Raw genomic sequence first — 14126 nt, forward strand, 5'->3', positions numbered from 1 at the left:
CTCATTCCCGTCCCCATCCCATTCCCGTCCCCATCCCATTCCCGTCCCCGTCCCCATCCCATTCCCGTCCCCATCCCATTCCCGTTCCCATCCCATTCCCGTCCCCATCCCATTCCCGTCCCCATCCCATTCCCGTGCCCATTCCCATTCCCGCCCCCATCCCATTCCCGTCCCCATCCCATTCCCGTCCCCATCCCATGCCCATTCCCATTCCCGTGCCCATTCCCGTCCCCATCCCATTCCCGTCCCCAACCCATTCCCGTCCCCATCCCATTCCCGTTCCCATCCCATTCCCGTCCCCATCCCATTCCCATGCCAACTGGACCCCCGCTCCACCAGCAGGGAACTATCTCGGCAGCGTTTAAACTCCGTGATTAACCAGGCAATACATCATCTCCGTTTAATGCAGATTTCTCAAACATTCAGTCATGGAGTTGGATCACATCCAGACAGCCAGAAGCTGAAGATTACATTTAGATTTTTCTTATCAAAAAAGGTTAAATTACTCAGAACTGACACTTGAGAAACTGAGCTTTAATTAAAATATGGGAATCTTTTCCAATTAATTTTCCTGCCATGTCTTCGTTGATGATTCAGCCTCTACAGATCACACTCCAGATTGGAGTTGGCCCGGACAATGCGAGAGGCGCCCAACCTCACAGGAAGCCAGTGCGAGTCTTCAGAGTAAAAGATGTGACAAACGCCATCAAAGGGTGTTGAGACCGCAAGACATCGCAGAGAGTTGTGGACACAGCCCAGACCATCACACAAACCAACCTCCCCTCCATCGACTCCATCTACACCTCACGCTGCCTCAGCAAGGCCAGCAGCATCATCAAGGACCAGTCTCACCCCGGTCACTCCCTCTTCTCCCCTCTCCCATCAGGCAAGAGGTACAGAAGTGTGAAAACGCACACCTCCAGATTCAGGGACAGTTCCTTCCCGGCTGTTATCAGGCAACTGAACCGTCCTCTCACCAACTAGAGAGCAGTCCTGAACTACTATCTACCTCACTGGAGACTTTAGACTATCTTTGATTGGACTTTGCTGGCTTTATCTTGGACTAAACGTTATTCCCTTTATCACGTATCTGTGGACGGCTCGATTGTAATCATGTGTTGTCTTTCCGCTGACTGGTTAGCGCGCAACAAAAGCTTTTCACTGTACCTCGCTACACGTGACAATAAACTGAACTCAGAGGATGTGCGATGGCCCAGGAATGTGGAGGACCATCTCCAGGTGTGGTGAGGGTGTGTGCGTGTGTGGCAGATGTGGTCCAGGTTGTCACATGCAGTACGGGCACGGGAGAGGCTTCTGTGGACAAGAGTAGCAACAATGTGTGTGTGGGGTGGGGAGGGAGGCGGGTGCCAGAGGGAGGTGAGCAATCTGTGAACTGGGGGGGGGGGGGGGGTCGCGGGTGGGTTGTGGCAGTAATGGCAGGCGTGTTTGCTTCAACCACGGACATTCCATTCCATCCATCTGCTCACTACCACGCTCTACCCGCGCTAACCTGCGTCACCCCCCACCCCAGCTGACCGCACGCACTGTCAACTGGGACAAGCTCAGATCTCTCCAGCCTGCCCCCATCCCTCCACCCTCTCACAATGCCAACTTTGCCCTCCTCAACACCAGGTCGCTCAACAACAAAGCCCTTGCCCTCCATGAACTAATCCTTGACAACATTCTGGACTTCCTTCTGCTCACTGAGACCTGGCAACAACCCAATGTCTTCTTCTCCCTCAATCAAACATCCCCACCTGGATTTAATTACATTTCCAAACCCCGCCCCTCCCACCATGGAGGTGGCCTCGCTGTTATTTTTAACCAGAATTTTCGGATCACTGAACTCACCTTCCCCCCAGTAGCATCATTTGAATTCCTCGCCTTCAAAGCCCTTTCCTCCATGGCAGTCATCCTCATTTACCGGCCACCTAAACCAAACCCCTCCTTCCTATCTGACTTCACTGAACTTCTCACACTTGCCTCATCCCTCTCCCCACGTCTGCTGCTACTTGGTGACTTAAATATTCATATGGACTCCCCCACCTGCAAGCTTGCATCTGAATTCTCCTTTTTACTGGACAACTTCTCTCTCACTCAGCACGTCACCTTTCCCACCCATGACAAAGGTCACATCCTTGACCTGGTCTGCTCCACAAATCAACCGGTACTCGACCTCCATCCATGCCTCTTCCCCCTCTCTGATCATAAGCTTATACGGTTCACCATCCCTTCTCCGACACCTCGTCCCCGCTTCCTCCGAGAAATCACCTTCCGTAATCTAAAATCCATCGATCCCCACCATCTCTCTGACCTGCTCTCCACCACTCTCCCCCTGGACTCAACCCATATCTCACCTGATGATCTCACAAACCATCTCAACTCCACCTTGTCTACCTCCCTTAACACTCTGGCCCCCCTCAAAACAAGAACCGTAACTTTTAACACATCTTCACCCTGGTACACACCTGCACTTCGTAAACTGAAACTGACTGGTCGCCGACTTGAACGACTCACAAAGAAATCATCTCTCACAGTCCACCTTGAAACTTACAAACTCCACCTCACTGACTACAAAGATGCCCTCATTGCTGCAAAATCTGCCTACCTCTCCTCCATATTCACCGATCCCTGCCTAAACCACAGAACCCTCTTCTCCACAGTGGGCAACCTCCTCAAGCCTCGAGCCAACACTCTCCCTACCTCTACTCTGGATCTCTGCAACTCATTCCTCCACTTTTTCGCTGATAAAATCAGCACCATCTATCAATCTTTATCCCCTGTACCCGACTCCCCAGCATCTACTCCACCACCTACCACGGCCCCTCCTTTCAACATCTCCACTGACCTCCTTACCCCTCCTCCACACTGCTTCCTCTCCCAGTTTGACCTGGTCACCCCTATTGAAATCTCCAAACTCATCAGCTCTTCCAAACCCACTACCTGCTCCCTCGACCCTCTCCCCACTCCCCTGTTGAAGTCCTGCCTCCCCGTTCTCTGCCCCTACCTCACTAATCTCTTCAACTCCTCATTGTCCCAAGGAATTGTCCCCTCCGCTTTCAAAACTGCTGCTGTTACACCAATCTTAAAGAAACCTGGTCTTGATCCCTCCTCTCTCATTAACTACCGCCCAATCTCAAACCTCCCCTTTCTTTCAAAAACCCTGGAGCGTATCGTTGCGTCGCAACTTCATTCCCACCTCCTTGCGTATAACCTACTTGAACCCCTCCAATCTGGCTTTCGCCCCCTCCATAAGCACAGAAACTGCTCTCCTCAAAGTCCTCAACGACCTCCTCACCTCTGCTGACACTGGTTCCCTCAACATCCTCATCCTCCTCGACCTGAGCGCAGCCTTCGATACAGTGAACCATAACATCCTGCTCACCAGACTCAAAGACCTCGGCATTGAAGGCTCTGCACTCAGCTGGCTCCGTTCCTACCTTTCCAACAGATCCCACTTCATCTCTCTCCACAACCACACCTCTGCTACAGCCGCAGTCACTCAAGGCGTTCCCCAAGGCTCCGTACTCGGCCCCCTCCTCTTCATCATCTACATCCTCCCCCTTGGTCAGATACTCCGCCACTTCAACCTGGACTTCCACTGTTACGCCGATGACACCCAGATCTACCTCGGCACCAAATCCCCCCACAACCCACCCCCCCCTCTCCCATATCAACTACTGTTTGTCAGCTATAAAAACCTGGATGCAACATAACTTCCTCAAACTCAACAGCGATAAAACAGAATTCCTCCTCATAGGCTCCAAAGCCACACTCAGCAAAACCCCACTCTCACCATCGACGGCACCACTGTCTCCCCATCTCCCCAGGCCCACAACCTTGGTGTGATCTTTGATTCCACCCTCTCCCTTGAGCCTCACATCCGCCATGTCATTAAAACCTCCTTCTTTCATCTCCGCAACATCGCCAAACTCAGACCCTCTCTCACACCGCCTGCTGCTGAAAGACTCATCCATGCCTTCATCTCCTCCCGACTGGACTATTGCAACTCACTTCTCCTTGGCATCAGCTCCACCTACATCAACCGACTCCAACTGGTCCAGAATGCAGCCGCCCGACTCATCACCCACACCAAATCCTGGCATCACATCACTCCAGTCCTCAAACAACTTCACTGGCTTCCCATCTCCCACCGGATCACCTACAAAATCCTGATCCTCACCTACAAAGCCCTCCACCATCTGGCCCCCCCATATCTCACTGACTTCCTCTCCTCCTACCAACCCTCACGGTCCCTCAGATCCAAATCAGCCGGTCTCCTCTCCATCCACAAGTCCAACCTCCGCAGTTTTGGGGACAGAGCCTTCTCCAAGGCAGCTCCCAGGCTCTGGAACTCCCTCCCCCAACTGATCCGCAATTCCGTGTCCCTCACCATCTTCCAGTCCCGCCTCAAGACCCGTCTCTTCACCTCTGCCTATCCTTAGCCCCATGTCCCCCTCCCTTTTCGTCTGTGCATTAATTGCCTCATATTGTGTTTTGTATTGAATTCTGTCTTTACTTTGTGTACTAGTCATGTCTCTACTATTTATTTCATTCCCCTTACATGTTTTTCCTCTACTTGCTAAATTTTTGTGTCCTTGAGATTCTTGAAAGATGCCCATAAATAAAATGTATTATTATTATTAATGCTGGGAGAGAGATGGGGAGGGGGAGACTGGGGGGGTGGGGGGGCAGAGACTCGTGAGGGGCGAGGCAGAGACTGGGTGCAGCCACAATACTGATGGAGGGAGACCTGCTGATGGATTCACAAGCCCAGAGCTGCCACTGGTGGCAGTGATTTAGTTAAACAAGCTGCCTAATGGCTATTCCTCTCATATGGTTCCAATTCAGATAGAAACAGCAAGAGAACGCACAATAAATGTGAGGCTAAATATGATTGATTCTAATCAACATTGGTTATTGGAACCACCTGGGTGCCAGCGTTAGGGAGAGTTCCAGTGTATTTATCATCATGTACTAAGGTACAGTAAACAGCAGCTTGATTCACTCGTTGACAGCCCTGTCCGTAACGCCACATGGCCAATGGCCTTCACAGGAAGGTCAGGGAGGTGGAGATGGGCAATCGTCTGTGGTTACTGGTGAGTGGTCAAGCAGAGGGTCCGCATTGGTTTGTCGTCTCACGGGTCAAGCAATGGTCATACATGCCGGTCAGTCACAGGTCAATGAAGTCCTTACATGATGCAGCTCAACAAGCCCGTCAACACAGACTAATGTCCAATAACCAGTAATACTCAGTAACCAGATCAATGTGGATCAATGAGAGCAAGCTGCAAGTACCAAATGCATCCGGTAAAACACCACGGTAAATAGTTGCTGAGGTCAGCACTCTGACCCAACACTGACCACACAGAGTGCTGGAGTAACTCAGCGGGTCAGGCAGCATCTGTGGAGAACATGGATAGGTGACGTTGCAGGTCGTGACCCTTCTACAGAGACAACTTTGATTGGACATCACTAACTATTCCAGCAAGTTCAGCAAGAATCTTTTTGGTCAAAACATTCCAACGAAGACCATTGTGTTGGCCCCGTCAGAGAAGTTTGGAGACCAGGGGTCAGTGTGTTGTCAACCGGGGTCAGCACCAGGCCGCAGTGTGACCCCCTGCCCCCCCGCGGAGCCCGCTGTCAGTCACTCACCTGGCGCTGGGACATGAGGTACAGGTAGCGATGATCGGTGGAGAAGCCCATGTCCCTCAGCACGGAGTCATCCATCACCGGCACTGTCTCGTACGGCCGCCATCCCTGGTCCGGGCCGTCCACACGCACCTGTGGCCAGGACACATGGGTCAGTGATGGTCAAACGTCACACAGTGGCATCAAACGCACATGCCCATACATGCCACACACCTCCCCCAAACCACCCCCCCCTCATACCCCCATCCCCACCACCCACACCCACCCCCCAGCATGGTGTAGTGTAGTGTAGTGTGATGTGTGAACCATGGGCTTCACGCAGATAAAGCTCTCTTGTGACCCTCCCACTCCCGCAGAGGTTTAGTTTTGAGTTGAGTTTATTGTCACGTGTAGCGAGGTACAGTGAAAAGCGTTTGTTGCGCGCTAACCAGTCAGTGGAAAGACAATACATGATTACAATCGAGCTGTTCACAGTGTACAGATACATGATAAAGGGAATAACGTTTAACGCAAGGTAAAGTCAGTAAATTCCAATCAAAGATAGTCCGAGGGTCACCAGTGAGGTAGATAGTAGTTCAGGAATATCCGGCAAGTTCAAGGGCAGGACTGGGATGTCAGGAGGGTCTGACCTATCCCCCACACCCACCCACCCCCCCCCCCACACAATCCCCACCCCACAACACCAGCCCACAACACCAGCCCACAACACCAGCCCACAACACCAGCCCACAACACCAGCCCACACCAGCCCACACCAGCCCACAACACCAGCCCACACCAGCCCACAACACCAGCCCACAACACCAGCCCACACCAGCCCACAACACCAGCCCACAACACCAGCCCACAACACCAGCCCACAACACCAGCCCACACCAGCCCACAACACCAGCCCACACCAGCCCACAACACCAGCCCACACCAGCCCACACCACCAGCCCACAACACCAGCCCACACCAGCCCACACCAGCCCACAACACCAGCCCACAACACCAGCCCACAACACCAGCCCACACCAGCCCACAACACCAGCCCACACCAGCCCACAACACCAGCCCACACCACCAGCCCACACCAGCCCACAACACCAGCCCACACCACCAGCCCACAACACCAGCCCACACCAGCCCACAACACCAGCCCACACCACCCCACACCACCAGCCCACAACACCAGCCCACAACACCAGCCCACAACACCAGCCCACACCAGCCCACAACACCAGCCCACAACACCAGCCCACACCAGCCCACACCAGCCCACAACACCAGCCCACAACACCAGCCCACACCAGCCCACAACACCAGCCCACACCAGCCCACAACACCAGCCCACAACACCAGCCCACACCAGCCCACACCACCAGCCCACAACACCAGCCCACACCAGCCCACAACACCAGCCCACAACACCAGCCCACAACACCAGCCCACACCAGCCCACAACACCAGCCCACAACACCAGCCCACACCAGCCCACACCACCAGCCCACAACACCAGCCCACACCAGCCCACAACACCAGCCCACACCAGCCCACAACACCAGCCCACAACACCAGCCCACACCAGCCCACACCACCAGCCCACACACCAGCCCACAACACCAGCCCACAACACCAGCCCACAACACCAGCCCACAACACCAGCCCACAACACCAGCCCACCCCACAACACCAGCCCACAACACCAGCCCACAACACCAGCCCACACCAGCCCACAACACCAGCCCACCTGCCCAACACAGCCACGATAGAGCCGCTGCTTCACAGCGTCAGAGACCCGGGTTCGATCCTGACTACGGGCGCTGTCTATATGGAGTTTGCACGTTCTCCCCGTGACCTGCGTGGGTTTTCTCTGGGTGCTCCGGTTTCCTCCCACACTCCAATGACGTGCAGGTTTGTAGGTTAATTGGCTTCTGTAAATTGCCCCTAGTGTGTGTAGGATTGAACTAGTGTATGGGGTGATTGTGGTCAAAGGGCCTGTTTCCACGCTGTATCTCTAAAATAAACGAAACCATTTAGTTTAAAGTGCTCTCCTCCTGATTAAATATTAGTTTGTCTTCCTCGTTGTCAGCTTCCCCTCACCTAACGATGATCCATTTCCTAGACACCATCTGCTTTGATCTGGCGTTTTCACACCCTACCCTTCCATATCTCTGTCTCCCTCCCCTGACTCTCAGTCTGAAGAAGAGTCTCAACCCGAAACGTCACCCATTCCTTCTCTCCACAGATGCTGCCTGACCCGCTGAGTTACTCCAGCACTCTGTGAAACGTCACCTATCCATGTTCTCCACAGATGCTGCCTGACCCGCTGAGTTACTCCAGCACTCTATGAAACGTCACCTATCCATGTTCTCCACAGATGCTGCCTGTCCCACTGAGTTACTCCAGCACTCTGTGTCTGTCACCATTTAGACTGACAGCCTGCTGTAAGCTGCTGATGATAACAACATGTTTTACCGTAATAGATATGTTAGTTTATGTATTACGTACAGTTCATCAAACCACCAGAATCCACCACATCCTGACTTTGAGGGACATCTTGTCACAGGGAAGTGATTGGTGATAGTTCCTGTGTGAGTGTGCGGGGGCAGAGTTAGGGGTGAGTTAACGTTCTCCTGCTGCGAACCTCAGGGAGACAGTTATAGTCAATAGTTCCACATTAATAAACTAATCTCCCCCTGGGCAAGGCACGGTCTGTGAGCAGACAGTTCTGACACCATCAAGTCTTGTAATATATGTAAGGGCAGCACGGTGGCACAGAGGTGGAGTTGCTGCCTTAAGCCCCTGTCCCACCATGCGAGTTCACCCAAGAGCTCTCCCAAGTTTAAAAAAAAATGAAACTCGTGGTAGAATGTACGTATCGGGTACGTCGGAGCTCGTGGATGTCTCGTAGCGACCCGTAACGCTAACGCAGGTACTCGGGAAACGCGGAAACTCGTGAAGTTTTTTCAACAGTGTGAGCTTCCACGAGTTTGATTGTTTTTTAAACTCGGGAGAGCTCTTGGGTAAAGTCGCATCGTGGGACAGGGGCTTTACAGCGCTTGTAACACCAGAGACCCAGGTTTGATCCTGACTACGGGTGCTGTCTGTACGGAGTTTGCACGTTCTCCCCGTGACCTGCGTGGGTTTTCTCTGAGATCTCCGGTTTCCTCCCACACTCCAAAGACGTGCAGGTTTGTAGGTTAATTGGCTTCGGTATGAATGTAGTTTGTTGCTAGTGTGTGTAGGTTAGTGTTAGTGTGCGGGGATCGCTGGTCGGTGCAGACTGAGTGGGCTGAAGGGTCTGTTTCCGCGCTGTATCTCTAAACTAAACTAAACTAAACTTGTTGATAGGTTGCATCAGCTTCCATTGGGACCCTTCCATCAAACTGGCACCACTTCCAGTGTTGGAAGAAGGCACCACAAGATAAACTCATTACAGTTTTATTTTAAACACAATAATTCCAAAATTAAAATCACTGGCTGCAGCTCAGTCAGTAATCACCTCCGAGGTTTGCTGATCTGATGTGTAATCCTCTGGAATCTGAGAATAATCACCCGCTCAAAGGATTACTCCCTTATTATTAATTTTGCCACAGAATTTGTATCTTCCTTCTGTGAGAAGCTCCCACAGACAGCTTCATCTGACACCACTCTGCATCCAATCACACTTCCCAAAAGGTGCAGGTAGCTTGCAGGTACATCAGGTGGTCAAAAAGGCTATTGGTACATTGGCCTTCATCAGTCAGAGTATTGAGTATAGAAGTCGGGAGGTCATGTTGCAGTTGTATAAGACGTTGGTGAGACCGCATTTAGAATATTGTGTTCAGTTCTGGGCACCGTGTTATAGGAAAGATGTTGCCCATGCAGCACGTCCCCCCTCTCCACATCACTGATCGATCCAAAGGAACAGCAGGGCCGTTACAGTTTGGCACCAGCGCCGTCGAAGGAGCTGCCAGAGCGAGGTTGTAGACAACGATGAACTGCCTTAGGGGCTCCGACTCCGGATTTTATTGAGGTTTACTCCTGGAGCCTTTCCCATGACTGGATATGGCCACAAGGCAGTGGAGGTTTTCCCTCTCCTAGATGGACCGCCTTCCCAGGCTGACGAGCCCCATCTGCCCGAGACTTGTGGGGGCGGGAGCGTCTACCTTCCTGTGCAGGTCTATAGCACCTGCCCACTGCCCTGACGTATATGTATATATATATATAGGGATTGTATGCTGCTTGGTCCATGCCACCCGCCCCATTGATATATATATAGATATATTGAGGGATATATATATATATATATAGATATATTGAGGGATATATATATATATATATATATATAGATATATTGAGGGATATATATATATATATAGATATATTGAGGGATATATATATATATCCCTCAAAGTCAGTGTGTTTAATTCTGGTGGTTTGATGAACAGTGCGTAATACAGAAATAAACATATCTAATACGGTAAAACATGTGGCTATCACCAGGAGCTTACAGCAGCCTGTCAGTCTAAATGTTGACAGACATGTTTACATGTTGTGTAGTGCGGCTGCAAGTTAGAATGTGGGACACATAGCAATAAAACACTCTGGGCTCTCCACTAGATTAGGGGGGAAAGAACGGCAGGATGGGGCGGGTGGAGTGATTGGACCAGGCAGCATCAATGGGGCGGGTGGCATGGAACAGGCAGCATCAATGGGGCAGGATGTATGGATCAGGCAGCATCAATGGGGCGGGTGGCATGGAACAGGCAGCATCAATGGGGCAGGATGTATGGACCATTCAGCATCAATGGGGAACGATGCATTGTGTGATGGTGGCCAGCCACTGGGTCCCCAGTCTACCATCACTCACCACATTCATAAGGTCATAAGTGATAGGAGTAGAATCAGGCCATTCGGCCCATCAAGTCTACTCCGCCATTCAATAATGGCTGACCAATCTCTTGTTCCTACCCTAATTCTCCTGCCTTCTCCCCATAATCTCTGACACCCGTACTAATCAAGAATCTATCTATCTCAACCTTAAAAATATCCACTGACTTGTGGCCTCCACAGCCGTCTGTGGCAAAGAATTCCACAGATTCACCACCCTCTGACTAAAGAAATTCCTCCTCATCTCCTTCCTAAAAGAACATCCTGTAATTCTGAGGCTGTGCCCTCTAATCCTAGACTCTCCCACTAGTGGAAACATCCTCTCCACATCCACATCCAGCGAGTACAGGCCCAGTGCCGACAATCGCTCATCATACGCAAACCCACTAATTCCTGGGAAACCTCCTCTGGACCCTCTCCAGAGCCAGCACATCCTTCCTCAGATATGGGGCCCAAATTGCTCACTAATCGCTGACAAATGTGGCCTGACCAGCACCTTATAGTCTCAGCATTACTCCCTGTTTCTGTATAGGGATGTAATAAGGAGAGAGAGGGAGAGAAAGAAAGAGACGGAGAGGGAGAGGGGGAGAGGGAGAGAGGGGGAGAGGGAGAGAGGGGGAGAGGGAGAGAGGGAGAGAGGTGGAGAGGAGAGGGGGAGAGGGAGAGAGGGAGAGAGGATTAGGGAGAGGGAGGGAGAGAGGGAGAGAGAGGGAGAGGGGGGGAGAGGGAGAGAGGGAGAGAGGGGGAGAGAGGGGGAGAGGGGGAGCTGGGACGAGAGGGGGAGAGAGGGAGAGAGGGGGAGAGGGAGAGAGAGAGGGAGAGAGGGGGAGGGAGAGGGGGAGAGGGGGAGAGGGAGAGAGAGGGAGGGAGAGACGGAGAGACGGAGAGACGGAGAGACAGAGTACTGCCTGCTGATTAATGCTCACAGCCAACTAGAGCAAAGGTTAAATACCAAGTTAAATGAGAAATATTCCAAGCTTTGCGTCCTGAATGTGCAAATGCTGAACATGGTCATTCACCGATCGCTCTTAAGATAAATTAAAAAAATGATCTATAAAGCAGGAAAAGGGATTTTAAAATGCACGTATTATCTAAATGCAGGTCTACAAAGTGACTTGAAATACATTCCATGAATGAAAGTGTTTGCATTAAAGCCTCAGGCCAGACATCCTGCCAGTGGCCACATTGCTGCATTGGGGTCAGGTTATCATTTATTGGACAGTGGGTTTGGGTTCCGTTGATGCAGCTTCTAAACCTTCCCTCTGCTCCTCTCTGAGATTCTGCATCTCAACCCACTGACAAATAATTGCAAATGTTCCATGATAAAGCTCCTGCATAATCTGAAGACTACATAAGAAAGACTACAGCAGAAAGGTTTAATAAGCAGTAAAGGAGAATTATTTTCAATGTTCATTGTGTTTGATGTGTTTCAGAGCGGAGTCAGTGAATTAGAAATTACTGCACCCATTTGTCAACTTGCTCCCATATGATTCCAGCTAATCACTGCAGGCTTTGTTCTGGGCTCGAACCTCGTGCTCGACAATCAGGAGAGGGATGGATATAATCAAACTCACTCTGAAAGTGAAGACAAATCAACGGTCGGCTAATTACAGCAACTCAAACCGGTGTTAGTGTGACGGGGGGGGGGGGCAGATCAGTGCTGTGCCCGCTGGCACCAGGGTTCAGTGTACAGAGAGACGACTAATACCCTCAGCCCTCCCTCCCCTCAACATCCCTCCATCCTCCACACCTGTGGGTGGCACGGTGGTGGGGCAGCGGGTAGAGCTGCTGCCTCACAGCGCCAGAGACCCAGGTTCCTTCCTGACTACGGGTGCTGTCTGTACGGAGTTTGCACGTTCTCCCCGTGACCCACATGGGTTTTCTCCGGGAGCTCTGGTTTCCTCCCACACTCCAAAGACGTGCGGGTTTGTAGGTTAATTGGCCCTAAGTGTAAATTGTCCCCAGTGTGTGTAGGATAGTGTCAGTGTGCGGGGATCGCTGGTCGGTACGGACTCGGTGGGCTGAAGGGCCCGTTTCCACGCTGTATCTATATCACACAGGATTGTCATGGTGGCGTGAGTGGGGTCATCATGAAACCTGTGGTCAGTGCTGGACCTTGGCTCTGCTCGTGTTGAGCCTACATCTGCCGTGACCCAGGCTCCAACAGCATTGAGTGGAACTAAATAACAACAGGTCCCATCAGACGCTCCGCTATTTTGACAGCAAATTATGGGTCATAGTTCATTATGCAGAAATCAATCAAAGGCAAAAATCTTCAAGATGTAAGCAGGGCTGGAACGGGCGACTCAGTGAAGATTTACAAAGGGAACAGCTCCAAAGAGAAGGCAAAACCAAAGATCCTATAGCGGAGATCTTTGGGCAAAACCACCAACAGAACAATAGCTGCCGTTACTTGTCTAGAATTAGCTCTGAGTATTCAAGTAATCATTCTGTCGGGTAAAGCTCACACCTCTCAGTCTCTCAGCACCACAGTGCATTACATTAGAAGCCGTTTTAAACATGAACCTTTGCAATGACGTTAGGCTGCAGATTAAACTCCGCTTTGGCCCGCTTTGCCCCACTTTGGCCCACTTTGGCCCGCCTCTGGTTCAGTTCAGTACAGACCTGGGGCATTTCACACCACATCTGATCTTTACTTCAGACTCTGGACATACAGCGTGGATGCAGGCCCTTCGGCCCATCGTGCCATTCTACCGCTGGCGAGTGTGGTGCTGGTCTCGGGGGTCAGTGTCCATCACCCAGTGGGGTCACAACATCGGAGGCATGGATCCCCTCAGCGCAGAGGGAGAGCAAGGAGGGGAAAAGACAAAGACTTTAAGACTTTTGCCTCCATCACAGTGAGGCGGTGTCTGGTGAACTCACTGTGGTGGATGTTAAATTTGTGTTTATTGTATGTTTTTCATATTTTTATTATATGTATGACTGCAAGGCAACAACATTTCGTTCAGACCGAAAGGTCTAAATGACAATAAAGGCTAGTTTGACTTTGACTTTGACTTTGAAGAGATGTTTGGCAGATGATGTATAAAATCATTCGAGGAATATATTGTGTAAACATACGGTCTCTTGCCCAGAGTAGTGGAATCAAGAACCAGAGGGCATAGGTTTAAAGTGATGTAGATCACCTCTAAATACCTGGGAGTCCACATCACAGAGGATCTGACATGGACAACACACATGGCCGCACTGGTGAGTAAGGCAAGGCAGCGCCTTTATCATCTCAGGCAGCTGAGGAAATTCAGTCTCTCTCTGAGGATCATTCAGTCCTTCTACGCTGGGGCTGTGGAAAGCATCCTGACCGGAAACACCTCGATCTGGTTTGGGAACTGCTCTGCCCAGGACAGGAAGGCTCTGCAGAGAGTAGTGCGTTCGGCCGAACACACTATGGGAATTACACTCGCCCCCCCCTGCAGGACCTATACACCAGAGGTGAAGATCCAGAGCCAGCAAGATCATGAAGGACCCCTACAACAGACTGTTCCAGCTGCTACGGTCAGTGTCACGCTGTGGAAACAGAGAGGATGAGACGGAGTTTCTTCCCACAGGCCGTCAGGACTGTAAACTCTGATCTCACCTGGGCGTAAATGCTGTTGTCT

At 51.4% G+C, this 14126-nt stretch overlaps 1 protein-coding gene across 3 annotated transcripts in view; it reads right to left on the reverse strand.

The window, feature by feature from the left end:
- LOC116987100 (plexin-A2-like) overlaps positions 1-14126 on the reverse strand; it is a 234616-nt gene that overhangs the window by 137455 nt on the left and 83035 nt on the right. For all 3 annotated transcript variants that reach the window (XR_004415644.1, XM_033042995.1, XM_033042996.1), the window contains one exon: positions 5656-5784. Coding sequence is in view for 2 of the 3 variants with exons in the window: in XM_033042995.1 (XP_032898886.1) it covers positions 5656-5784 (129 nt within the window). In the remaining variant the exon portion in view is untranslated. The remainder of the gene's footprint in view (positions 1-5655; positions 5785-14126) is intronic.

The sequence above is a fragment of the Amblyraja radiata genome, chromosome 24 (genome assembly GCF_010909765.2).
Source record: "Amblyraja radiata isolate CabotCenter1 chromosome 24, sAmbRad1.1.pri, whole genome shotgun sequence".
Lineage (NCBI taxonomy): Eukaryota > Metazoa > Chordata > Chondrichthyes > Rajiformes > Rajidae > Amblyraja > Amblyraja radiata.